This window comes from Palaemon carinicauda, chromosome 43 (assembly GCF_036898095.1).
Source record: "Palaemon carinicauda isolate YSFRI2023 chromosome 43, ASM3689809v2, whole genome shotgun sequence".
Classification (NCBI taxonomy): Eukaryota; Metazoa; Arthropoda; class Malacostraca; order Decapoda; family Palaemonidae; genus Palaemon; species Palaemon carinicauda.
This window is the reverse complement of record NC_090767.1, coordinates 26,210,443-26,236,494: the sequence shown is the minus strand read 5'-3', so window position 1 is coordinate 26,236,494 and position 26,052 is coordinate 26,210,443. Positions and strand designations below refer to the sequence as shown.

Below are 26,052 nucleotides of genomic sequence, written 5' to 3'. Positions count from 1 at the left end.
CAAAGAGATCTATGGTTGGTTGACCCCAAGTGGCCCAAAGTCTCTTGCACACATCCTTGTGGAGGGTCCATTCGGTTGGAATTACTTGCCCTTTCCGACTGAGACAATCTGCTATGACGTTCATGTCGCCTTGGATGAACCTCGTAACTAGGGAGATGTCTCGACCTTTTGACCAGATGAGCAGGTCCCTTGCGATCTCGTACAACGTCAGTGAGTGGGTACCTCCTTGTTTGGAGATGTACGCCAAGGCCGTGGTGTTGTCCGATTTTACTTCCACCACTTTGCCTCGAAGGAGATACTCGAAGCTTTTCAAGGCCAGATGAACTGCCAACAGCTCCTTGCAGTTGATATGCATGCTCCTCTGACTCGAGTTCCACAGACCTGAGCATTCCCGACCGTCCAGTTCCGCGCCCCAGCCCAAGTCCGATGCGTCCGAGAAGAGAACGTGGTGGGGAGTCTGAACAGCCAGGGGAAGACCCTCTCTTAGGTTGATATTGTCCTGAACGTCAACAACCACCCTTCCACCAAGTCAGACAAGACTTTATCTTTCCGGAAATCGGGATCGAGACCTCTTCTAACGTCTTGTCCTTTTTCCAGTGAAAAGCCAGATGGTATTGAAGAGGACGGAGGTGTAGTCTTCCTAGTGATACAAACTGTTCCAGGGATGACAGCGTCCCTACCAGACTCATCCACAGCCTGACTGAGCAGCGTTCCTTCTTCAGCATCTTCTGGATGGATAGCAGGGCTTGATCTATTCTGGGGGCTGATCGTCTTGTTGTTCAGCAACGTCCTCATCAGATAGTTCCTCATCCAAAAACTGATGAGGAAACGGCAACGGAGTGGGCAATGTCTGGCTCGCTGAGTCCGGTCGCACTGGTGCATGCGTGACGGAGCCGGACGCAACGTCATGGAACTGCTGCACAGTCTGTGAACTGTCAACAACCATGGGTGCGCGAGGACGCACAGCGTCCACCCGAGACTGTCTAGACCGTCTGGGTTGTGCAGTCAACACCATACCGGGTTGCGGAGGTTGACGCACCGCGTCAAAACAAGTCACCTCTGATGGTTGTTGAACGTCCTGAACGTCAACAACCACCTCCAAGCGTCGCTCAACGTCAACGTGCGGCTGGCAACCCACACTGGGTCGCATCGGTGGAGGAACCACCTCAACTGGTAGACGCGAGAAGGTTACCTCAGCGTCAACAGGACGCACAACCGACCGCTTGGAAGGTTGTTGGCCAGAAGGTTCAGCAGCAACCTTCTCCGCATTAAAGTCCTCCATCAAGGGCGCAAGCTTGGACTGCATGTGTTGCAGCAAAGCCCATTTAGGGTCTACGGGAGCAGGTGCGGCAACAGACGGGGCTAGCGACTGAGGCGGTACCGCTTTCCATCCCTGAAAGCCTTGTTTATGCATGACATAATTGTACAGCAAAACTTCAAAGGCTCGTAAGCCAGTTTAAAAGAAGGGAAAGCAAAGGCTGTATCCCCCAAACTCCTCCTGGTGATAAACCAGTCGCCTAGCAAACGTAAAGCTCTCTAGGAGAGCGAGAGAGCACTAGCTTATAAACAACGGCTTCGAAGTAGGTAGGCCTAGTGTAAGCTCTGACGTTTAGGCGAACGAGGAGCAGCAGTTACAAAAGATCCGGACAAAGATCCTCAAAAATCAGCATGATTTAATTAAAGTCCAGAGAGGGCTAAGCAGCTTTAGGCTCCTCTCCGTCTGACAGAGTCCTCAAGGGAATATCAGTAGGAGGGGGAACAGCAACTTCCTCATCTAAAGGAACCTTGTCCGATAATAGCTGAGTCTCAGGCAAGGGAGAGACCTACCGTGGTGGCAATGCTTTACAAGCAGAGTCCACACGCACTGGTGCATTAGTAGCGGACCAGGACGCAATGTCATGTAACTGCTTGACAGTCTGTGAACTGTCAACAACAACAGGTGCGAGAGACCAGGACGCAACGTCATGTAACTGCTTGACAGTCTGTGAACTGTCAACAACAACAGGTGCGTGAGGACGCACAGCGTCCACTCGAGACTGCTTTGACTGCCTAGAATGAGCAGTCAAAACAACTCTAGAATGCGGAGGTTGACGCACAGCGTCAAAACAAGTCAACTCCGATTGTTAGCGAACGTCCTGAACGTCAACAGGAGCATCAGCAAGTGGCCTAACGTCCAAATGTGGCTGAAAATCCACACGAGACCGCATCGAGTGTGGTTCTAAACAACCTGATTGACGTGACTTAGTTACGCCAACGTCAACAGGATGCACAAAGGAACGTTAGGTTGGCTGACAGCCAGGATCTCGATGAGATAAACGGCTAGGCTCAACGGACTAATCGGCAGAATAGTCTTCCATAAGGGAGGCAAGCATATTCTGCATGCCTTGCCGTACAACCTATTAAGCATCAACGGAAATGGTTGCGGTAAGAGACAAGGGTAACGTCTGTGACCTCAACACTTTGCCAACAAAAAAGACTCTCGGAGTCTGTGTTACGCTTTTGTTAGGCGGCGAGCAGTTTCCCGATGACTGCATAGGGTCAGAGCTGTCCTAATGGCTGCAACCAGGACGCTGGACCTGTCCTGAAAGGACTGACTTTCGCTTAAGGGCCTCGAAACCTTGTTTCAGGTTTCTTATGCGAAAAGCCTTCGGATGACGAGGAGAAAAAACGTCTCTCTCGCCTTATGGTAGGGGAGATCTTGGTAAGATACACCCGATACCATAGAGGGAAACGTCTGTTTGTTGATCAAGGCCTCTCGAACCCATAAGTCGTTCGACATTACTTCTCCCCTGGGCTTGGGAGCTTGCAAGAGGTCCCGGACTAGGTGAACGACAGGCACGAACAGACGAACCCTTGGACGCAACACTGTAACACTTTGCGCAATATCACTTTATCACTACGATTTTCTGTTTTGCACTTATTTCACTGAAATCGAAACTTTTACTGATTTCTACCTGAAGCACGCAATTCTACCCTCATCAAAAGGTAGTAAATGCGAAATCAGTCGTATAATGCAAGCACATTAATACCAGCAAAAAAAAAACAGTAAACATCTTTTAAGATAAAACATTCAGTGATTGGGGAAGAGATTAAACACTAGTACATTCAAAATTACGTTTTCAATCTCTCACCGTACATTGCCTGGGGACGAGAATAAAACTAAAAACGTTTTATCCTTTCTCCCCGTACAGAGACTAGGGACGAGAGTAACTCGAGAACAACGTTACCCGCTTGAACGGAACGTTTTCTCGCCTCTCTCTCCCTCCGTCTCTATCTCTCTCTCTCTCTCTCTTGATTTCGCACCTAAGAGAAGAGCCAAATTACGTTTCGTCAAAAAAACATGTTATTTGACCATAGGAAAAAACTGAAAGGTTTTTCAATTAAAAAGTTCCTTTAAAATAGAATTTAAAACATTTAAGCTTTGAAAGAAGAATGAACAAAACGTTAGAATCTATTTACTCTTTCTGCAAAGTGAAACCGTGATTCTCTATCGTAACGATAGAGCGCAAACTGCGTAGCATAAATAAACTAAACGTTAGTTCATCTTTGAAAACAGTACGAAGACTATTCAAAGAAAATCTTTCATAAAATATTTATTAAAAATATTCATTAAAAAAGTTTTAAATCATTAGCTCTTTAAAAGCTATTTACGATTGAAAGGGCTCAACGTTGGTTAACTTTGGTTTCCAAGTAAGGACCGCCTATTCTCAGGAAAGGTCGCATATAAACAAATCATTAAAATTCATTTTTATGTTTATTATAAATGGAAAGTTAATCAAAGAGGCTTAATAAAGGCGGTGAGATATAAAATATATAGAGGAAAATCTATAATTAATTTTATAACGTGATAGGATAATTGCTAAAAGCCTAAACACACTTCCGTCTAAGGGAAGGGTCGGCCATTTAAAAGTCAAAGAAAGTCCATACTCTCTTTGTCATCAAAAATTAAATCTATCCAAAAACGAGTTCAAGATTTAAGATGAAGATAAAACACCTGCACTGCGAAAGCTCAAACCAAAATGAAGTACTTCACCAAATATGTTGAGAAAACTCCAGGTTCTACAGCGAGTAAAAGTACATCTTGTCGACACGTCGACAGAGAAGAAATTGAGTCTTTGTTTACATTGAGTATGGTATCTGGCCGACAGTTGGCGCTGATGGGCACACCCGCAACCTGTATAGCGATCGCTAGTGAGTTTTTTGTACAGTTTTTTTGTCTGTCGAGCAACAGAGTTGCAGCTATATATTCACCGGTTAAGTTAAATATTTAAAACTGGAGTTTTGTACACAACTCATCTCAAGAATTTTTCATCATTCTTGACATTTCCCGAATTGAGTCTATGCAAGATCTTGTTTTTGTCATTGTTGGTGATGAATCTAGATTTCGATACTTAGTTCCCATAACCTTCAGTCTTGATTCAGATGACAAAGCCAAATGAAGCCGCAAGATTTCATAGTCATCCACACATAATAACGACTTCTCGCTTTAAAGCTACGACTGGAAGGCCCCAATATAGCAAAGCCAGAGGACAAAATTAGATCTAACCATTTTCCACCAACAACTTCAACTCTGATGAAACATCCAAGCTGGTGTGCTTTCTCATTTATGGCCCTAAAAACATGCAGATGCTAAACATGTTATTTTTATTAGTAAAATAAATTTTTGAATATACTTACCCGATAATCATGTAGCTGTCAACTCCGTTGCCCGACAGAATTCTATGGAGGGATACGCCAGCTATCACAATACTAGAAGGGGGTGTACTTACCAGCGCCACCTGTGGCCAGGTACTATAGTACTTCTTGTTGACACCTCCTCAATTTTTCCTCGGTCCACTGGTTCTCTATGGGGAGGAAGGGAGGGTCAATTAAATCATGATTATCGGGTAAGTATATTCAAAAATTTATTTTACTAATAAAAATAACATTTTTCAATATTAAACTTACCCGATAATCATGTAGCTGATTCACACCCAGGGGGGTGGGTGAAAACCAGTGTACAAGATTAAAGGATAGCTAAGTATCCCATATTTCATATAACAGTTATATCCAATAACAATGAAATAATAAGTACCTGGTAAGGAAGTCGAATTGAACCGTTACTCTGCCTCTTTTTTAAGTTCGTCTTCCTTACTGAGCGCAGCGTTCCTCTTGGAGGCTGAATCAACTCAAAGGTGCTAAAGTATATAGGGCTGCAACCCCTACTAAAGGACCTCTACACAACCTCTAACCCAGGCGCTTCCCAAGAATGAATTGACCACCCGCCAAATCAAAAGGATGCGGAAGGCTTCTTAGCCTACCGTAACAACCATAAAAACAACAATAAAAGCATTCAAGAGAAAGGTTAAAAAGGTTATGGGATTAAGGGAATGTAGTGGCTGAGCCCTCACCTACTACTGCACTCGCTGCTACGAATGGTCCCAGGGTGTAGCAGTTCTCGTAAAGAGACTGGACATCTTTAAGATAAAATGATGCAAACACTCACTTGCTCCTCCAATAGGTTGCATCCATTATGCTCTGCAGAGAACGGTTTTTATTAAAGGCCATCGAAGTAGCTACGGCTCTTACTTCGTGGGTCCTTACCTTCAGCAACGCAAGGTCTTCCTCCTTTAAGTGAGAATGAGCTTCTCTAATCAGAAGCCTTATATAATACGAAACCCCGTTTTTGGACATGGGCCTCGAAGGTTTCTTGATGGCACACCATAAGGCTTCTGACTGTCCTCGAATAGGTTTAGACCTATTAAGATAATACTTGAGAGCTCTGACAGGGCAAAGAACTCTCTCTAGCTCGTTACCTACCATGTTGGAGAGGCTAGGTATTTCAAACGATCTAGGCCAAGGACGTGAAGGAAGCTCATTCTTAGCTAAGAATCCAAGCTGAAAAGAACATGTTGCAGATTCGGTCGTGAAACCAATGTTCTTGCTGAAGGCATGAACCTCACTGACTCTCTTAGCTGTTGCAAGGCAGACGAGAAAAAGAGTCTTGAGGGTAAGGTCCTTGAAGGAAGCTGACTGGAGAGGTTCGAACCTAGGTGACATAAGGAACCTTAAGACTACGTCTAGGTTCCAGCCTGGAGTGGATAGACGACGCTCTTTAGAAGTCTCAAAAGACTTAAGGATGTCTTGAAGGTCCTTGTTGGAAGAAAGGTCCAAACCTCTGTGGCGGAGAACTGAAGCCAACATACTCCTGTACCCTTTAATCGTAGGGGCTGAAAGGGATCTCTCATTCCTAAGATGTAATAGGAAGTCAGCTATTTGGGTCACAGAGGTATTGGTAGAGGATACTGCATTGGCTCTACACCAGCTCCGGAAGACTTCCCACTTAGATTGGTAGACTCTACGAGTGGAAATCCTTCTTGCTCTGGCAATCGCGCTGGCCGCCTCCTTCGAAAAGCCTCTAGCTCTAGCGAATCTTTCGACAGTCTGAAGGCAGTCAGCCGAAGAGCGTGGAGGTTTGGGTGCAACCTGTCTACGTGAGGTTGACGTAGAAGATCCACTCTTAGAGGGAGAGTCCTGGGAACGTCGACTAGCCATTGAAGTACCTCTGTGAACCATTCTCTTGCAGGCCAAAGGGGAGCAACCAGCGTCAGCCGTGTCCCTTCGTGCGAGATGAACTTCTGAAGGACTTTGTTTATTATCTTGAACGGTGGAAATGCGTAAAGGTCGAGATGGGACCAGTTCAGCAGAAAAGCATCCACATGAACTGCTGCTGGGTCTGGAACTGGGGAACAGTACAGCGGAAGTCTCTTGGTCATGGAGGTGGCAAACAGATCTATGGTAGGCTGACCCCACAAGGTCCAAAGTCTGTTGCACACACTCTTGTGGAGGGTCCATTCCGTGGGAATGACCTGATCCCTTCTGCTTAGGCGATCTGCTGAGACGTTCATGTTGCCCTGAATGAACCTCGTGACTAAGGTGAGGTTTTGACTTCTTGACCAAATGAGGAGGTCCCTTGCGATCTCGTATAGGCTCCTCGAATGGGTCCCTCCTTGCTTGGAGATGTAAGCCAAGGCTGTGGTGTTGTCTGAGTTCACCTCCACCACCTTGCCTAGCAAGAGGGACTTGAAGTTCAGCAGGGCTAAATGAACTGCTAGTAGCTCCTTGCAGTTGATGTGGAGCATACTCTGATCCTTGTTCCACGTTCCCGAGCATTCCTGTCCGTTCAAGGTCGCACCCCAGCCCGAGTCCGATGCATCTGAGAAGAGATGAAGATTGGGGGTCTGAATAGCCAACGATAGGCCCTCCCTGAGAAGGAGATGGGTCTTCCACCACAAGAGAGTGGTCTTCATCTCTTTGGTGACTGGGATAGAGACTGTCTCGAGAGTCAAACCCTTGTCCCAATGAGCTGCAAGATGGAATTGAAGAGGGCGGAGGTGGAGTCTCCTTAGCTCGACGAACAGGGCCAGCGATGAAAGGGTCCCCGTGAGACTCATCCACTGTCTCACCGAGCAACTGCTCCTCTTCAGCATGCTCATGATGCAATCTAGGGCTTGGCTTATCCTTGGGGCCGATGGAAAAGCCCGAATATCCTGACTCCGAATCTCCATTCCCAGGTACACAATGGATTGGGAGGGAATGAGCTGAGACTTCTCTATGTTGACTAACAGACCCAGTTCTTTGATTAAGTCCAAAGTCCAGTTGAGATTCTCCAGACAGCGACGACTCGTGGAGGCTCTCAACAGCCAGTCGTCTAAGTAAAGGGAGGCTCTGATGTCCGATAAGTGGAGGAACTTTGCTAAATTCCTCATCAGATGCGTAAACACCATAGGAGCTGTGCTTAGGCCAAAACACAGGGCTTGGAATTGGTAGACAACCTTTCCAAAAACGAATCTCAGGAAAGGTTGGGAGTCTGGATGAATAGGAACGTGAAAGTATGCATCTTTCAGGTCCAACGAGACCATCCAGTCCTCCTGCCTGACCGCTGCTAGGACCGACTTCGTCGTCTCCATCGTGAACGTCTGCTTGGTGACATACGCATTGAGCGCGCTGACGTCCAGCACCGGACTCCAACCTCCTGTCTTCTTGGCCACCAGAAAGAGACGGTTGTAGAAGCCCGGGGATTGATGGTCCCGGACTATAACCACTGCCTTCTTCTGGACGAGGAGCGACACCTCCTGATGCAACGCTAGCCTCTTGTCCTCTTCTTTGTAGTTGGGAGAGAGGTTGATGGGAGAAGTGGTCAGAGGGGGTTTGAGGCAGAATGGTATCCTGTAACCCTCCCTCAGCCAACTGACAGACTGGGCGTCTGCACCTCTCTTTTCCCAGGCGTGCCAGAAGAACTTGAGTCTGGCCCCTACTGCTGTCTGGAGATGAGGAGAGTCAGTTTTTTCCTTTAGAAGCCTTGGAACTTTTCCTAGACTTGCTCCTGGAAGCGTCTGAACGGGAGCTTCCTCGGCTGGGGGCTCTACCACGAAAGGGCGGTATGAACCTCGTAGCAGGAGTATCAGCCACTGGAGTGCGATAAGTCCTGGGGACTGAGGTAGCAACCTTAGTCTTACGAGCCGATGAGGCCACAAGATCATGTGTGTCCTTTTGTATCAGGGCAGCAGACAAGTCCTTAACAAGCTCTTCGGGAAAAAGGAATTTCGAGAGCGGAGCGAAAAGGAGTTGAGACCTTTGACAAGGTGTGATGCTGGAGGAAAGGAAGGTACAAAGTTGCTCCCTTTTCTTAAGAACCCCTGACACAAACATCGAAGCAAGCTCGCCAGATCCATCTCTAATGGCCTTATCCATGCAGGACATTAAGAGCATGGCAGAATCTTTGTCCGCAGTGGAGGTCTTCTTGCTGAGGGCCCCCAGGCACCAGTCTAGGAAGTTGAACATCTCAAATGCTCTAAAAACACCCTTCAGGAAGTGATCAAGGTCTGAGAAGGTCCAGCAAACCTTAGAGCGCCTCATAGCTGTTCTACGAGGAGAGTCTACCAGACTAGAGAAGTCAGCCTGGGCAGAGGCAGGTACTCCCAAGCCTGGTTCCTCTCCTGTGGCATACCAAACGCCCGCTTTAGAAGTGAGCTTGGTCGGAGGGAACATAAACGAAGTCTTTCCAAGCTGTTGCTTAGACTGCAACCACTCCCCTAAAATCCTTAACGCTCTCTTAGAGGACCTTGCTAAGACGAGCCTAGTATAAGTAGATTTAGCTGGCTGCATGCCCAGCGAAAACTCAGATGGCGGAGAGCGGGGAATAGCGGAGACAAAGTGGTCTGGGTAGACCTCCCTAAAAAGAGCCAAGACCTTACGAAAGTCAAAAGAAGGTGGAGAAGACTTGGATTCATCCACGTCTGATGAGGGATCCAGGTGTGCAGCCTCATCATCAGACACTTCACCATCAGAGTGTAGCGAAGAGATCGGTAAGGTATGCTGAACAGCAGAGTCAGCACGAGCAGGAACAACAATATTAGTGGCTTCCTCTTCAAGACTCAGTTGAGGGAACACCTGAGGCTCAGTCTGCAAAGGCTGATCGACCGAAGAAGCAGAAGGTAGGCGCATGGGTGGAGGAGGCTGACTCCTGGCATGAGTGTCTGAACTCAAGGGTTGCGCTTGCTGAGCGGTAGGCGGATGCGCAGTAGCGAGTTCCTGAGGAACGAGTTGAGGTTCCTGCGGTGTGAGCTGTGAGCGATGAGGTAGTGGCTGCGCAGAACGCAGTAATTGTCTCGCGAGTTGAGGCTCCTGAGGCGCAAGGCTAAGGTGTTGATGCGCTTGCCTTGAGAAGGGTTGAGCTCGCTGCAGCGAGGGCTGAGGAGACTGACTCATAGGTGGGAGAGGTTGTTGTACCTCAAGAGAGTGTTGCCTCACTGGTGGAACTGCAAGTGGAAGCGGAGGAAGTAAGGAATAAGCTTCCTGTACCCATTGCTGAGGTTGTCTTAAGGAAGGCGGAGGGGGCTGCACACCGCTGGAAACAGTAAACTCAGAACGTGGTAAGGTATTCTGAGGAGCCTCAACATCGTACGCCTGGCAGGCAGTACTGCGGTCAGGCGGAGCGATCGCAGGAGGAGGTGTAACCTTCTCAGCCTGACACTCACTCATCAAGACCGCAAGTTGTGAATGCAAGGACTGCAGTAGAGACAACTTGGGGTCGGCAGACACTAAGGTCTGCTGAGGTAAAGCCTTAACAGACGAGATCTGTTGCGGCAGAACCTTACTCCTCTTAGGCGGAGTGCAATCAACTGATGACTGCGGCGAGTCAGAGCTGATCCAATGACTGCAGCCCGGTTGAGATCTTGAGGACTGGACTCTGCGTTTGAGTGGTCTTGAGACCTGGGTCCAGCGTTTCTTCCCTGACAATTGATCAGCAGACGAGTAAAAGACGGGCTCAATCGTCTGCAGGTGGGAGTGACGGTCTCTGGAAGACACGCCCGCAACCACCGAGGATACTTCTGTGCGCCGATCAAGGCCTGCCGAACCCTTTTGCCCTTCGACATTGCTTCTCCCCTGGGCTTGGGAGCTTGCAAGAGGTCCCGGACTGGGAGGACGACTGGCACGCACAGAAGTATCCTCACGCACCGCACTGACACTGACACTAGCACTTGGCACTGCACTGACACTAGCACTCGTCACAGCACTGGCACTAATACCACCCACTGAACTCTTGACCTTAAGTTCCTTGACTTCGGCCATAAGAGACTTATGATCACTAACCACTGACTCTACTTTATCACCTAAGGCCTGAATGGCCCGCAAAACAACAGACATATCAGGCTGAGGGCAAATAGTAGGTTCGGGGGTAGCCACTACAGGGGTAGGAAAAGGTAGGGGATCATGAGATGAGGAAAAAAGTGAAGAGTGAGAAGAACTCCTCCTAACTCTACCTCTCTCTAACTTAGTTGAATACTTCAGAAGACGGACAAAATCAAGTTCCGAAAGTCCGGCGCATTCCTCACATCGATTTTCTAACTGACAGGGCCTTTCCCTACAGTCAGAACAAGCGGTGTGAGGATCTACCGAGGCCTTCGGAATACGCCTATTACAAGACCTACATCGTCTATGGGTGGGGGCTTGTGAAATGTCAGCCATCTTGAATCAAAAGAGTTAGCCAAAAGGGGTTTCAAAATCAAGCAAAAGATCGTTAACCGTTAATCAGGACTAAATAATAGCTATCTAAGCTAATATAGAAGTTTTCCAGTAAAGCAATAGCCGAAATCTGAGAGAATACTTCACCAAACAGCCGTGAAAAAACTCCAAGATCATAAGCGTATCCCAGAACGTCTTGCCGGAAGCACGACAGAGGAAAAATTGAGGAGGTGTCAACAAGAAGTACTATAGTACCTGGCCACAGGTGGCGCTGGTAAGTACACCCCCTTCTAGTATTGTGATAGCTGGCGTATCCCTCCATAGAATTCTGTCGGGCAACGGAGTTGACAGCTACATGATTATCGGGTAAGTTTAATATTGAAAATTGTAACTTCTGCTCACAACACAATAAATATGACAAATTTGAAGATAATTTGTATTTTTCCTAACCATACAAACCTTAGCTATTTACATAGGGTTTCCTTTTGGCGTACAGTAGCTGAAATGACGAGCCATTAAAGTTTTAACGAGGGTTTAACTACCCCCCCGCGCTAGTTAGCACGGGGGTAGGGGAGTGGTAGCTAGCTACCCCTCCCCCCTCCACACAGCGGTGAGCTGCCTCACTTCACTTAGAGGTAGGACTTGTCTCGGGGGACATGGCTGGCGGGCAAATATATGTAAATAGCTAAGGTTTGTATGGTTAGGAAAAATACAAATTATCTTCGAATTTGTCATTTGTTCCGTAACCGAAATACAAACCACGCTATTTACATAGGGTGACTTACCCTTAGGCAGGGTGGAAAGTCCCTGCCATACTGGCTTTGGCTTACCCGGGGACTCAGAATCTGAGTGCGTAGCACTTCGAGAAAAAGAAGCCCTGCACCTCACAAGTTTATTGCTACGCAAGAAACGAGAAGCCTACATAAGTGTGTGTGGAGAGATGAAGTGTGACTCGTCCTAGGAAGTTGACCTGAAGTCCTTTATATGGAATTCCAGGCTAGAATGTTCCCATACTACCTCGTCAGGGTATGGGGGACGCGATAGTATTGTACTTAATACTAGGAACACAAGGAACCATGGTTTACCTGCAGAGGTTTGAGGTTAGCTATGCAGAGAACCAGGATGCTGCATTCCCCGAGAGAGGGGAGGATGAAGAAAGAAGTAAGGGTCAGACATACTCTTTCATTCACGCAGACTGAGACCGGGTAACAACACCCTCAACCTTCTGCTACCTGTCCATTAAGGAGCCTGAGGTTAGACCAGCTGTTGTGCAGCCACCACAGGGCCGATAGAAAAAGTATCGAGGCTCCTGTGGGTCACGTCCTGCAGGTAGTGGGCTGTGAAGGTCGTCTGACGCTTCCAGACTCCTGCGTCACAGAGAAGTTTCTCTTGAAGGCCAGGGACGTGGCGATGCCCCCGACATCATGTGCCCTAAGGCGACGTGACGGAGGAGGGTCTGAATTCAAGGCGTAATGGATGGTGCATCGAATCCAGGCTGAGATGGTATTCTTGGTGACCCTCTTCTTCGTCCTACTAGTGCTCACAAACAGGGCTTGCACGCGGGGACGGGCTGCAGCTGTTCTCTTCAGATAACGCCTCAGACTTCTCACTGGGCAGAGTAGCAGATGATCTGGGTCATCTGTTATAGAGCGGAGACTCACAACCCTGAAGGAGTCGAACCGTGGGTCCGGCACTCCAGGGTTCTGAGTCTTGGCAACAAACTCAGGGACGAACCTGAACATTACCTCCCCCCATCCCCTTGAATGGTAGATGTCATATGAGAGACCATGAAGTTCGCTGGCTCGCTTGGCCGAGGCCAATGCAAGTAGGAACACCGTCTTCCAAGTCAGGTGACGATCAGAAGCCTGGCGTAATGGTTCGAACGGAGGTCTCTTAAGAGACCTGAGGACTCGAACCACATTCCATGGAGGAGGTCTCACTTCCAACTGAGGGCAGGTAAGCTCGTAGCTTTGTATGAGTAGAGAAAGTTCCAGCAAGGAGGAAATGTCCATTCCTTTGAGACTGAAGGCAAGACTTAAGGCTGAGTGATAGCCTATCACTGCCAAGACTGAAAGGTGCATTTCTTCCCGCAAATACACAAGAAACTCCGCTATTGCTGGAATAGTGGCATCGAGGGGAGAGATACCCCTTCCCCGACACCAACCACAGAAGACTCTCCACTTCGCCTGGTAGACCCCTGCGGATGACCTTCGCAGGTGCCGAGACATCCTTTCCGCAACTTGTTGCGAAAAGCCTCTCTCTGTGAGGAGATGCTCGATAGTCTCCAGGCGTGAAGCCGAAGCTATGCTACAGCTTTGTGGAAGATGTTGCAGTGTGGTTGCTTGAGTAGCTCGTGTCACGGAGGAAGTTCTCTCAGGAGTTCCGTCTGGAGCTGCAGAAGGTCCGGGAACCACTCTGCAAGATGCCATAGCGGAGCTATTAGAGTCATTAACAGGTTGACCGATATTCTGGTATTGTTGAGCACCCTTCTCATCAGACAGAACGGTGGGAAGACGTAAACGTCGATGTTGTCCCATCGTTGTTGGAAAGCAGAGTGCTTGGGGTTCGGGACTGGGGAACAGTACAGCGGCAGCTTGAAGTTCAAGGCTGTCGCGAACAGGTCCACCGTCGGGGAACCCCACAAAGTCAGGACTTTGTTGGCTACTAGAGGATCCAAAGACCACTCGGTACTCACTATCTGCGATGCTCTGCTCAGACTGTCGGCGAGCACATTCCTTTTGCCTGGAATGAAGCGAGCCGATAGTGGATTCGAGTGGACTTCGGTCCATCTCAGTATCTCTACTGCAAGATGGGATAGCTGTTCTGAAAAGGTACCTCCCTGCTTGTTGATGTAAGCCACTACCGTGGTGTTGTCGCTCATCACCACCACGGAGTGACCCGCCAGGATCTGTTGGAACTGTTGAAGTGCCCGATATACGGACTTCATCTCTAACAGATTTATGTGGAGGCACTTTTCTGATTCTGACCATAGGCCTGAGGTCCTGTGGTTCAGAACGTGGGCCCCTAATCTTTCTTTTGAAGCGTACGAGAACAGCATCAAATCCGGGGGGAGGACGAGAAGATCCACTCCCTTTCGGAGGTTTTCGTCTGTCACCCACCACTGAAGGTCCGTCCGTTCCGCAGGACCCATAGGGACCAGAATGTCCGGGGAATCGTGGCCTTGATTCCACCGGCACTTGAGCCGCCATTGCAGGGATCTCATCCTGAGGCGGCCGTTTGGAACTAGACGGGCCAAGGAGGAAAAGTGACCTAGGAGACGTAACCACGATTGGGCTGGTAGCTCTTCTCGCCTGAGGAAAGGATCTGCGACCCTCCTCAGCCTTGCTATCCTGTCGTCTGATGGAAAGGCTTTGTGCAGATTGGTGTCCAATATCATGCCTAGATATACCAGTTGTTGAGATGGAAGCAGAAAAGACTTCTCGAGATTTACCATGATCCCTAGATCTTAGCAAATTCCCTGAAACTTGTCTCAGTGTCGAAGAAGGGTCGATTGCGAGTCTGCCAGGATCAGCCAGTCGTCCAGATAACAGAGGAGACGGATGCCGATCCTGTGTGCCCTCGAAGAGATCAGGGTGAACACTCTGGTGAATATCTGGGGTGCTGTGGAGAGACCGAAACACAGCACCTTGAACTGGTAGATCTTGTTGTCTAGGCTGAATCTCAAGTACTTCCTGGAAGACGGATGGATTGGGATCTGGAAGTACGCGTCCTTCAGATCCAGTGTGCATATGAAGTCTTGATGTCTCACTGCAAGTCTGACCGTGTCTGCTGTCTCCATCGTGAACGAAGTTTGTTTGACGAACTTGTTCAGGGCTGAGAGATCGATGACTGGTCTCCAGCCTCCAGACGCCTTCTTTACAAGAAAGAGTCGACTGAAGAAGCCTGGGGAGCCGTCGTCGACCTCCTGGAGAGCATCCTTCTTGAGCATGGTCTTGACTTCTGCCCGAAGGGCTAACCCCTTTGCCGATCCCATGGCATAGGAGTTCAGCGGCACTGGATTCGCTGTCAGGGGAGGTGGAGATGTCGTGAATGGGACGCGATAACCTTGGCCGATCACAGAGACCGTCCAAGAATCGGCCCCAAGTTGCTGCCACCTGTGCACGCAACTTTTCAGGCATCCCCCCACAGGTGGACACGCGGGGGGGATTGCCGATCCTAGCGCTTGCGGCCACGGCCGCTGCCCCTAAGATTCTTTCCTCCCCTACAGGACTTGCCGCGCCTTCGTTCCTTGGTTTGAAAGGGCTGCGGCTTAGACACCGCTGTCTTAGCTGCCGGAGCCTGCTTCAGTGTCTTGCGAGGCTGCTGTTGCTGTTGAGGTGCCGGAGGCTTGTAGGGCCGAGATGTAAGGGCCCTCTGGAGGAGAGAATCTTGATTCGATCTCCTCCACCTCTCAGCTGTTCGTTCTATCTCCTTGGGCTCAAGCAGATCCCTCCCAGTGACGGAGGAGTGCCTGAGCCTGCAGACGTCCACGGCGGGGACCTTCGGATGGAACCTCTCGGTAATTGCGTCGCGACACTTGAGGATCGAGTTAGCCCACAGGTTAGCAACCTGGTGAGCGAGGAACTCGATCGAACGCGTGGCCGAGAGGAGGAAGGTCTCCAAAGCCTTCCTATTGCTCTCCTTGGACAGATCCTCAGAGCGCAATAGGATGCCCAGAGATCCCAGCCAAACGTCCAGCCACGAAGTTACCTGCATGGCACTCTTCGCGACCTTCTCAAGGTTCAGGATCTCCGATGCCGAGAACGTCACCTGCCGGGCGAGAGCTTCTCGAGAGGAGTTCCCCTGGTCAGCTCTTCCACAGAATGGTGGAGTGGAAGGGCCATACTGGACTCCCCCATGATCTCAAAGTACCTCCTCTGATGTACTCGAAGAGGCGGGAGGAGTTTGAACCCGGCAGAAGAACGACCGGTGGAGGCGAGCTCGGAGAGCTGGGCTTCGACCCTGTCCCTGGCCCCTTTCACCCCTTTGGACCAAGGAAAAGCTGTGCTGGACTTAGGGGGTTTCTGGGTGCCATAGACTTCGTCTAGCACCGTATCCTTGCCCTCACGAGGGGCAGTCTCCGGGTCTTTAAACTCGTTGAGTTGCCTCATCAAGCCTAGGACCCGTCAGAAAGCGTGTTCTGACTCGAACTGGTCTCCTCCTTGCGGACTGGCAGCTAAGTCTCCGGTCCCCAAAGGCTCATCTTGGGGAGACACGTGGACGTTCTCCCGGGGTTTGGTTGGCTCTAGACGGATCCTGGATGACGATTTAGGAATCGTCTTGGAGTCCTTGGGCTCCCTCCTAGGAGGAATACAGGACTCCAGCAAAGATGTCCGCAAGGGATCTTCCTCGCGAGAAGTTTCTCTCCTAAGAGGAGGGGTTCCTCCTGTTGGTGCCGTGGGGGACACCCCTGCCTCGTGGACTCTCCTGAGGACGGAAAAACCTCGTCCACGGGAGAAGGAGAAACCGGTCGTGAAGGAGAAGGAGCCTTCCTGACAGACCTCTTGGGAGCCAATTTCTCCCGGGGAGAAGTCACCACGAAGTCCACTCCTCTCCTTCTCTTCAGCGGGGATGAGTCTGCCGTTGGATTAAGTCCCAAATCAACGAGGGCAGGCTTCACAGCCTGGACCACCGCGTTCATAATGTGACGGAACTAAGGCTGACGGGTAACTGACGCAGTGTCAGTTATCCCTGCTGGAGAGAAGGGGATCTCCTGACCCTTCGGAGTGAACGCCACAGGGCCTGCCTGAAAAGAAGAAGAAAAAGAATGTTGCATGGACCTCTCCGTAGATCCTTACTGGTCCTGATCCCGGTAGGTAATCCTACGCTTGCGCGGTGGTGATCCAGAGGCAGATCTGGAAGTCCGCGTCCCTATCAGTTGGCCACGCTGATGATCCCTGCGAGAATGGGGATCGCGGTGACGCTCGCGCGAAAAAAGCATTCGAGGGATCGCGCGCGGGCGCATTACCGCATGGAGAAAAATGCGGGTGGGCGCGTTCGCGCGCGGGCGAGATGGTGCGTGGGCGCGCTGGCAAGTGGGCTCGCGGGCGCGCAGGCGAAGGGACGCGTTGGCGCACACGTGAAGGTGCGCGTGGGCGCATAGGTGAAGGGGTGCGCTGAAAACTAGGCGACCGCTGGCGGCGCGTAGGAGAACGACAATGTTCGGGCGAGTTAAGTCGCGGGCGACTTGGCGAGCGTTTGCCAGGCGGAGAGCGCTGGCGCGTTGGCGAGCGATGTCGCGTGGATTCCGGAGAACGACGGCGCGTACCACGGACAGGCGATTTATTGCGCGGGCGAGTCGGAAACCTAGGGCAATCAGTTTTAAGAGGGCGTTGGCGCTCAGGAGAGCGTTTGCGCACAGGCGAGTGATCGTGTGGGCGTGCAGGAGATCATTGGCGCGTAGTACGGTTACTGCGCACATCTGAAGAGATGGAGGGAGACGAACGCGCAGGCGAACGCTCGCGAACAGGAGCTCTAGATGAGCGCGTGCGCTGTTGTGCAGGAGCAGAGGGGCGCGCAGGGGGGCTAGGGCGAGGGGACGGGATGGAACCCTTGCCCAAGTCCATTTCTGGCGATCGTGGACGCGGTGGCAATCGTTGGCGCGCTGGGCGCGCATCAGGAACAGGCTGTGTAGTAGCGCGGCTGCGCACAGGAGAACGAGGGCGCTCAGGAGAGCGCTGGCGAGCAGGTGATCGCTGCCGAGCAGGAGAGCGCTGGCGAGTTAAGTCCAAAGACTGTAACTCTGGAGAGCACTTGTGTGCTACTGCACGCGAACGCGCAGGTGGGCGCGCAGGGGAACCATGACGCGCAAGGGACTTACCCGAGTCCCTTTTCCCCGAAGGGATCGGTGCCTGTCGGATGACAGGGTGAGAAGGCGCCCAAAGCGCATCTGCAGCCAGGAACGGAGAAGGCAGGTCGGAAGGTCTGGCAGGCGTAGGAGATCGCGAACGATCTGCGGAGAGGTCAAGGGACGATACTGCGACGGTCTGCTTTTGACGGGGGGGCTCCTCCTCAGGGGAAGGAGCAGGAGAGGACGACCAAAAGAGGCGCCTCCTAACTCCCTTATAGGGAGAAGGAAGTCCTCTACTGCGGAGAGGCCGACGGGCCTTACGGCAAATACGACCTCGAAGAAGGGCGTCCAAGTCATCAGTCCTCTGAAGAGGAGTCTCTGTCAGCGCGCTCTCCCGAGGGGGAGACCGGCCCGCAGGAGAGACCGTGGGACTCCCCTCCCCCTCGAAGGATGTTCGGAGGGGGGCGGAGAGCCTTCAGCAACGTCCGCAATAGGCGCAGCATCAAGGGTTTGACCAGACCCGTCGGAAGGCTCTCCCAAGACAGTGTCGACAATATCCGAAGGGAATACCTCCGGTATTACCAACGACTGTTTGACCGTAGCCCCCAACTGGATCAGGTCAAACAGGGCTTCCTTGGAGGGCGAGCCCTTCAGCCCCAAGGAAGCCCAAAGCTGAAACAAATCATTATTAGATACAGTTTGGTCATATTCATTAAAATCCAAAATATCCTCCCCCGGAGGAGAAGAGTGAGCTGCCACGCTAAGGGAGGCAACGCCCTCTCCCGCACCCCGAAGTCGGGAAACACCCCTAGGGCCTGCGCTACCACTCGGCAGTCTCTCACGAGAGACCAATCGAGCGGGAGCTTCGGAGGAGGTTCGGGCGGCGGAAGAGGAGTCCTTGGAGCCTTCCTTCTTCAAGGTTGCCCCTGAAGGAGAACGGTCTCTCTTGGACTTTTTCTTACGCCGACGGCCGAACTTCTCCCACTGGTAGGCAGACCACTCCCTACACTCACTGCAAGTATTCTCCCTCTCACACCGTTGACCTCGGCACTGCGGGCAAAGGGTGTGAGGATCGGTGTCCTCCGCTGACATGAAGGTCCCACAAGGGCGGCCAGTGAGTCCAGGGCACTTGCGCATAGCGATGATAATGGCCGAGGCCAACTTCCAAAACACACAGAATCTAGAAAAGGCAAAAAGCAAATTAAGGCTGTCAACAACGAGGACGAAGACAGAAACGTCTGTACATCGTCCGAGCCAAAAGTGAAGTGAGACAACTCACCAGTGTGTGGGGGGGGGAGGGGTAGCAAGCTACCCCTTCATTACCCCTGCTAACTAGCGTGGGGGTAGTTAACCCTCGTTAAAAATCTAATTTCTCGTCATTTCAGCTACGCCGAAAGTAATACCCTATGTAAATAGCATGATTTGTATTTCGGTTACGGAACAATGGAAAATAAAGAAAATGAAAAATTTCAAAACAATATGACAGCAACGGTATATTATTTCCAAGCCAAATCCAAACCAACTCATAGGAGTCTTTCTGTAATTATGGACGATTTCTCGCAAACGTTGTACCGATGACAAAGGTATACTTCGTAAGAAAGTTTCCTTCAAAGTAAATATAAAATGACTCACCCTCTTCACAGTAACTATCTCTAAAGGCGTAGCCAACATATGAACCTTGCGGATGGCTTTTTCCAACTCTGGCAAACTGATACGTTTTAGAATGTCCCCCGTCTTTACTTGGGCGGTGCCTTCCCTGGTCGAGAAGCGGACGCTTCGAGGTGCTGCCCCCATTCTGGATATGAGATGAATAGAAAATGGAACCAACATAAATGAGACTTGTATATTTTGACATTGAAATAAAGCTTTAATATCTAACTCCAACACATATGAATGTGCTCAACTGACAAACTATATAAGGTATAAGAAGCTGTTTGCAAGTCAAATTTTTAAACATTTTCAGTTGCAAAAGACAACAAATAGACGCGTTTCATATTGCAAATGTCATCTTGCATTGAATTATAAAATGATGTTTTATTAAAAGTGTTTCATTATGAACTATGGATAGGATTTCAGTTGGATTTGTGGTGGTATCTCTGAAGGTTTGCGAGTTGAGGACCATCTCAGTTTTCAAATCCACAAGCTACCAATATTCGTATTTCCCATCAAGTAACAGCCCCACGATGGTAACACGTCCTTTCAAAAACGCAAAAGAAACTGACAATCACCTCTTCTTCTTGCTCAACTTCCCCCATGTCATGAATGAGGTTGCTGTGCGCTCTCTCGTCGTCGCTCTCCTGTTTGTCGTCGCTCCCGGCCAGGTCCTCCTCGGGCAAATCCGCCGGGCCGGTGATGGAGAGACTGGCATCCTCTTCCTCCTTTTTCCTGCCAAGAAAATGGTAAAATCATAAGCTGTCAGGGCTATGAAGGCCATTCAACATAAGAAAAGAGTGGAGGGAAACCGGGGGGTCAAATCTAACATGTTAAGCAATGAGAAGGAAAAGAGGTAACTATTATCATTATTATTATTAGCTGAGCTACAACACTAGATAGAAAAGCAGGATGCTACAACTATAAAGGCTCCAACAGGTAAAATTAGCCCCGTGAGGAAAGGAAATAAGGAAATGGATAAATTACAAGAGAAATAATGAACCATTAAAATACCTTTAAGAACAGTAACAACATTAAAATAGAACTTTCATAAACTATAAAAAGAGATTTATGTCAGCCTGTTCAACACCAAAACATTGGCTGCAAGTATGTACTGTTGGTGCTACCCACTTACAAGCTCATCTATGTACTGTCCTTTAGAAACATTTTGACAAAATTTAGATTAGAAATAACTTGACTCTAGGTAAAACATAATACAGTAATGATTCAATAATAATAAAACAATTTAATGATACCACAGCATTAAAATTCTTAAATCACTCGAGGCTGACCCGAAGGTTTTGATTTGATCTAAACTACACATATAAAGTATTCATCTTCCTAATGTACATATTGTGCATATTAATTAATATATGATGAATTTGAAAATAATTTGTAGTTTTCCTTCCTACAGAAACTTGAGTTCTTTACATAGGATGGATTATCAACGAAGCTGAAGTATTAATCTTTTATAATAGTTACCCAGCTGTAAGCAGGTTCTGCTTGCTCACTGAGAACTCACTCTGATTGCAGCCGGGACTTCTAGTAGGTAGGTGATGGCGGGAGAGTACAAGTAAAGGACTCGGGTTCGTTTGGTCAGAAAAAATGCAAAACATCTCAAGCTTTCGCTACGTAGGAGATTCATCTTTAGGTGAGGAGAAGACCATATTGAAACTGGATGGCTACTTATCCTGGGTTACCAAAACACAGGACCTTATGAGCAGTGCAGAGTTAAGGTTCTTTACACCTCGTGCACAGGTGCAATACAGGGTGCGGAGCGGAATATCTGTGTGTATTAATCTTGAGGCATATATATATATATATATATCAATGGGTTTGCCTGGTTACAACATACTCCCCCTCGTAAGGAGTGTGTGAAATGACACTTCTAGTCTATATAATAGAACAGCTGCAGGCTAAGTGGGGTTTACCTTCAAGAGAATCGATTCCAGCTGACAGGGTTTCCAATGCTGTGCCCAAAGAGAGGAGAGGATGAAAGGAAAGGAAAGGACCAGTCAACCTTCCCTTTCATCCAAGTGTACCAAGTAACCTCCACCCCAAATCCGATGCTCATGGTCCTGTGAGAGGAGCCTGGGCAGCTGTACCACCAACCGTGTAGCTACTACAAATCCCAGCGCAAAGACGTCTAGGGCCCTATTGGTTAATTACTGCAGATAATGGGCCGTAAACGTGGTCTGTCGTTCTCAAAGAATGCCATGGTCGTGCTGACTCCTCTGACAACATGAATTTTAACCCGTGTTTTCCTTTGGGCAGAAAGTGAGGGTGATGAATGAGTTGTTATCATCATCATCTCCTCCTACACCTGTTGCAGAAAAGAGCCTCGAGTACTGTACAGTCATTAAATTTTCTTAGCCAAGGGGAGATTGTATTTAGTCACCTTTACTCTCCCTGTGATGGTGACATTGCAAGTGCCATGGATTTATCAGTGTCTGTTTAAAGTAGCACTTTAGTGGGCCTCCAAAGGACACAGGAGCAGCTGATCAGAATTGTCGGTTATTGTTCCAAGACTCATGACCTGAAGCAAAGAAGACCTGGAACTGGGAACTGACGGATTCTGGGATTCAGCTTCAACCTCCGGGTAGAAGGAGGACAAGACCTATCTCCGGCATTCAACATGAGCGAAGCTAAAAGTGCAAACGGGAAGTTCTCTAATCTGTTTCGAGGATTACAGTATAAGGAAAAGAAAAAAAGTTTTTGAGGGTAAGATTCCTGACGGAGGAAAGCCTCAGTCAGGGTCTGGTCCCAATCAGCAGTACTATATATCTGTTGCTTCCAATTTAGAGCTCTTGTCAACAGGTCAATTGCTGTGGAATTCCATAAAGTCAGGATCCTGAGGATGTGGAGATCATTTTGATCCAATGATCTGCATCTCCCTCTTCAGCTTGGCCGTCACAATGTTCTTCTTTGCTTGGAATAGAGCAGGCCGTCAGAGAGATGAGAGTTCAGCACCGCCCACCCAGGAATTTCTGTTGCTAACTGGCAAAGCTGAGAGATATTGTACTGCTTTTTTGATAACAGGGCCTATTGCCCCTCCGGTGGAGTTGCCGTCCATCGGCACAACCGAGTGCCAGAGCGCTGGAACGCGAGGAGAGTTGCTCAATGTTCCGACATGTTGATATGGCATCGACATTGTCTCACCCACCCACCATACCAGGTACTGTAGTCTGAAATCCTCCCCTATCAGAACTAATGACGGAGGAGGGAGGCTGTCTTGTGCAGGTGGAGACGACCATTCGGAACAAGACGTCCCAAGGTTGACAGATGATCCAGCATCTTATGCCAAGGCTACAGGGTGTACTGCAATAGCAGATAGAGCTGTTGATTGAAAGGGATATTCACCTCTCAAAAGTGTATGCTGCCAGTCTGTCCAAGATGGGACACTCCAACTGTGTCAATGTCCATATATGGGCAAATATTTTTTGGGCATTAGAGGTGACCTCCATGAATACGTCTTGCCTTTGGTTTTTACCGAAGCCACATTGGTATCAATGTGCTCTGAAGTACTGTACAAAATAATGTCTATGCATTTTATAAAAAAAATCATCTACTGACGGATGTAGTCTGTTGCCAGTGAAAAAAGACTATGACGTATCATATGTATGAACACAGTGTCTCAATTTTCTAGGCAAGAGGTTGCCTTGGGGTTTAGAAGCCTGATGAATATCTATCAATTTTTCTTTTTTAAATTGGGGGTCTTAGTATGATTGCAGGCAAATGTATGCATGATGACAGCTGACTAAAAATAGAGCAGAGTAAGGAGGGTCACAGATGGGGTGTTAGTCCCGTCCCCCCACTCCCCCCATCAGGTATGACTAAGAACATGGCAACGTAAGGGGGTTCCCAAAGAGGCGTTAGCTGCCATTAGGTAGGGACACGACTTGTAGGTTAAGTAGGGGTGTTTAAGTCGAGGTTTTGCTGAACAACAGACAGTTTTTGTAGCACAGCGGCCTTGTCTTATGAATGGCCAGAAAATGAGAAGAAATTCCTGTTTTCTATGCATGCAGGAGAACCTGGCCGCTGATCTACAAAGGCTCCTTAAATTATTTCCGATTTTATATTTTTCTTCAAAGGATGGAAAATATAGATATTAGTAAAATCCATTGCATCTCTCTATTCTACCAGTAATTTCAAAAGTACCAAAACCTGAAAACAGTAAAAATCAAAACAGGATTAGTTCTCAAGTTCTACTGGGCATAAAAACATCGTTAATAAATTGTTAATAGCTTGTGTGAGGGTGGCATATGAGTGGGGGTAGGGAATCCTAGATTTGCAGTAATGGAAGGTTCAACATTTACTATTGGAGGTGCACGGGTATACAATTACCGTAATTGAAGAATAATTCCATATTAAGGTGTACATTTATTAGGGATGGTGCACAAGTAAACAATTACCGTGATGGAACATAATAGTTCAACATTAAGGTTTACAATTACCAGTGCTGGTGCACGGATAAATAATCACCCTAATGAGGTAAAACAAAAAGCAAATTCGATAGCTATTTGCCACAATTAAATGTAAATACTTACCGATACCACTATAAGTAACCATCAAAATCTCCTATCATTCACCCTAACCTAACCTAGGATATCTAGTCTTTATTCACTCACAGTATAACTCACTAACCTTACAAAGTCATCAATGATTGTGAGCAGACACCTCACTACCCCAAACCAGACTTAAAATTAGACAGCCGACTTGGTGAGAGATAATCTACCAACGGCCTTTGTAGTTTGTTGGGACAGAGTGAAAAACCACATTTTACAGACACAAGAATATCACCTAACCGCATGTTTCCTACCTAACCTACCCTACGAGCCGTATCCTTAGACTCCCGTACTCTCATCTTACCCTGTCCCAACGAACTACATTGACCCCTAAAAACCGGTATAGAATATATAACTGTAGTATGATACAGTATATTAATAAAGATATTACGGTATTTTGAACGGTTCTCATAAGAATACTTGGGGAAAAGTGTTTTTCTTTCAAAATATGGACGTTTTAATAATCTAGAAGTTATGACTGATAAACCACATTATAAAATGGAAGTAAAAACAAGAACAAGGACCCTTTGTATATCAGCGGTCAGTTTCTCCCGATTTGATTAAAAATGGACATCAACTAACCTAAACTTTTCCCCCCTAAACATAACATACAAGCTGTGTCCTTACCTACTTACCTAACGGGGGGGGGGGGGGGGTAACGGCCCCCTGCAACCCCCTTCCACTGCCGTATTCTGTTACCCATAATAATACAGGTGGCCGCTATCATACATACACCCCCAATAACACTACCCAGCTTAAGGTTCCTCACCTTAGCTATTTACCTATGGGGTGCACCAACCAAATCGTTACCTTAACCTAACTTAGTCTATAGAACTTGTGAAATACATATTTCTAGCAATTACAACCATTAAAATATTACACTAGAGTAAATTAAAAGCACATTTAGTCACAAAAGCATCACTGAACGGAAACACGGTCAAATAACGTAATCTTAGGGGATGAGCCACTCAATATGTTAAATGACTTATTTATTATTAAATAAACACAAATTTCACTATACGAACCACAAAGTTGAAATCTTAACCTTTGTCATCTTGTATATTTATGTATATTTGTATATTTGTCTCATGAATATTTCTTAAAACGATAAAAACATTTTATTGAAACTGGCTGCGATACATCGAACATGTTTGGGTTACCGTAGTAGTAACAGCTGATTAATAGAGTGACTTTTGTAACGGCTCTCCTCCGACTGAGTCCACATGAGCAAGAACTCAAAAAAGGAGTAAAAAGTAAAGTAGCAAATGAAATTAAAAGAAAAGTAGAAGAAAGCCGAGATGGAAGAACTAAAAAAAGAATTAAAATATAAAGTGGAAATGAAATTAAAAGAAAAGTAGAAGAAAGACGAGATGAAAGAACTGAAAGAACTCAAAAAAGAAGTAAAATATAAAGTGGAAATGAAATTAAAAGAAAAGTAAAAGAAAGCAGAGATGATATAACTCAAAAAAGAAGTAAAAAGTAAATGAACAAATGAAATCAAAAGAAAAGTAGAAGAAAAGAAAGCAGAGATGACAAAACTGGATTTTGTGAATGCTAATGGTAGAAAAGATTACATAGGAGAATTAAATACTAATATCGTTTCCAGAGGCCGTGTAGTAGTGTTTTTTTTTTAATAACTCCTAAAATAACTGATGGATTTCCATGATATCAAAGCAGGGAGCGCTTCATACAATGGCCTAATTTTGGAAAGTACTGTGCATTGCCATTTATGTTTCATTAACGTTTTTACTAAAGAAAATAAGGCTAAAGCCAATCTTAGCCACCCACACATTCACAAAAGTGATGACGTCCCTCAGTGACGTTGTTATAACGTTTCTTCCCCTGTACCTCCCATCCCCCGAATTGTTAAACGCCTGTTTAACTCCATAGATAATTGTCATATGACCTCCTACCCCAAGCAATACGAAATTCTTTGTCAGTAAAAGTTCAGCATACCTGTAAATAAGATTCACTTTTTGTTCATGAAATGTTTATTATCACTTGGAAGGCATCACATGACAATGATAATATCTGCAATGA

At 47.8% G+C, this 26,052-nt stretch overlaps 1 protein-coding gene across 3 annotated transcripts in view; it reads right to left on the bottom strand.

Moving 5' to 3' along the window:
* The window catches only part of LOC137633592 (uncharacterized), a 57,766-nt gene extending 32,598 nt beyond the window's left edge, over positions 1 to 25,168 (bottom strand). For all 3 annotated transcript variants that reach the window (XM_068365861.1, XM_068365860.1, XM_068365859.1), the window contains exons 1-3: positions 25,038 to 25,168; positions 20,026 to 20,182; positions 19,430 to 19,592 (exon numbers count right to left, since the gene is read on the bottom strand). In XM_068365861.1, the coding sequence (XP_068221962.1) occupies positions 19,430 to 19,592; positions 20,026 to 20,182; positions 25,038 to 25,066 (349 nt within the window). In that variant the 5' untranslated portion in view covers positions 25,067 to 25,168. The remainder of the gene's footprint in view (positions 1 to 19,429; positions 19,593 to 20,025; positions 20,183 to 25,037) is intronic.
* Between the last annotated feature and the right edge of the window lie 884 nt (positions 25,169 to 26,052).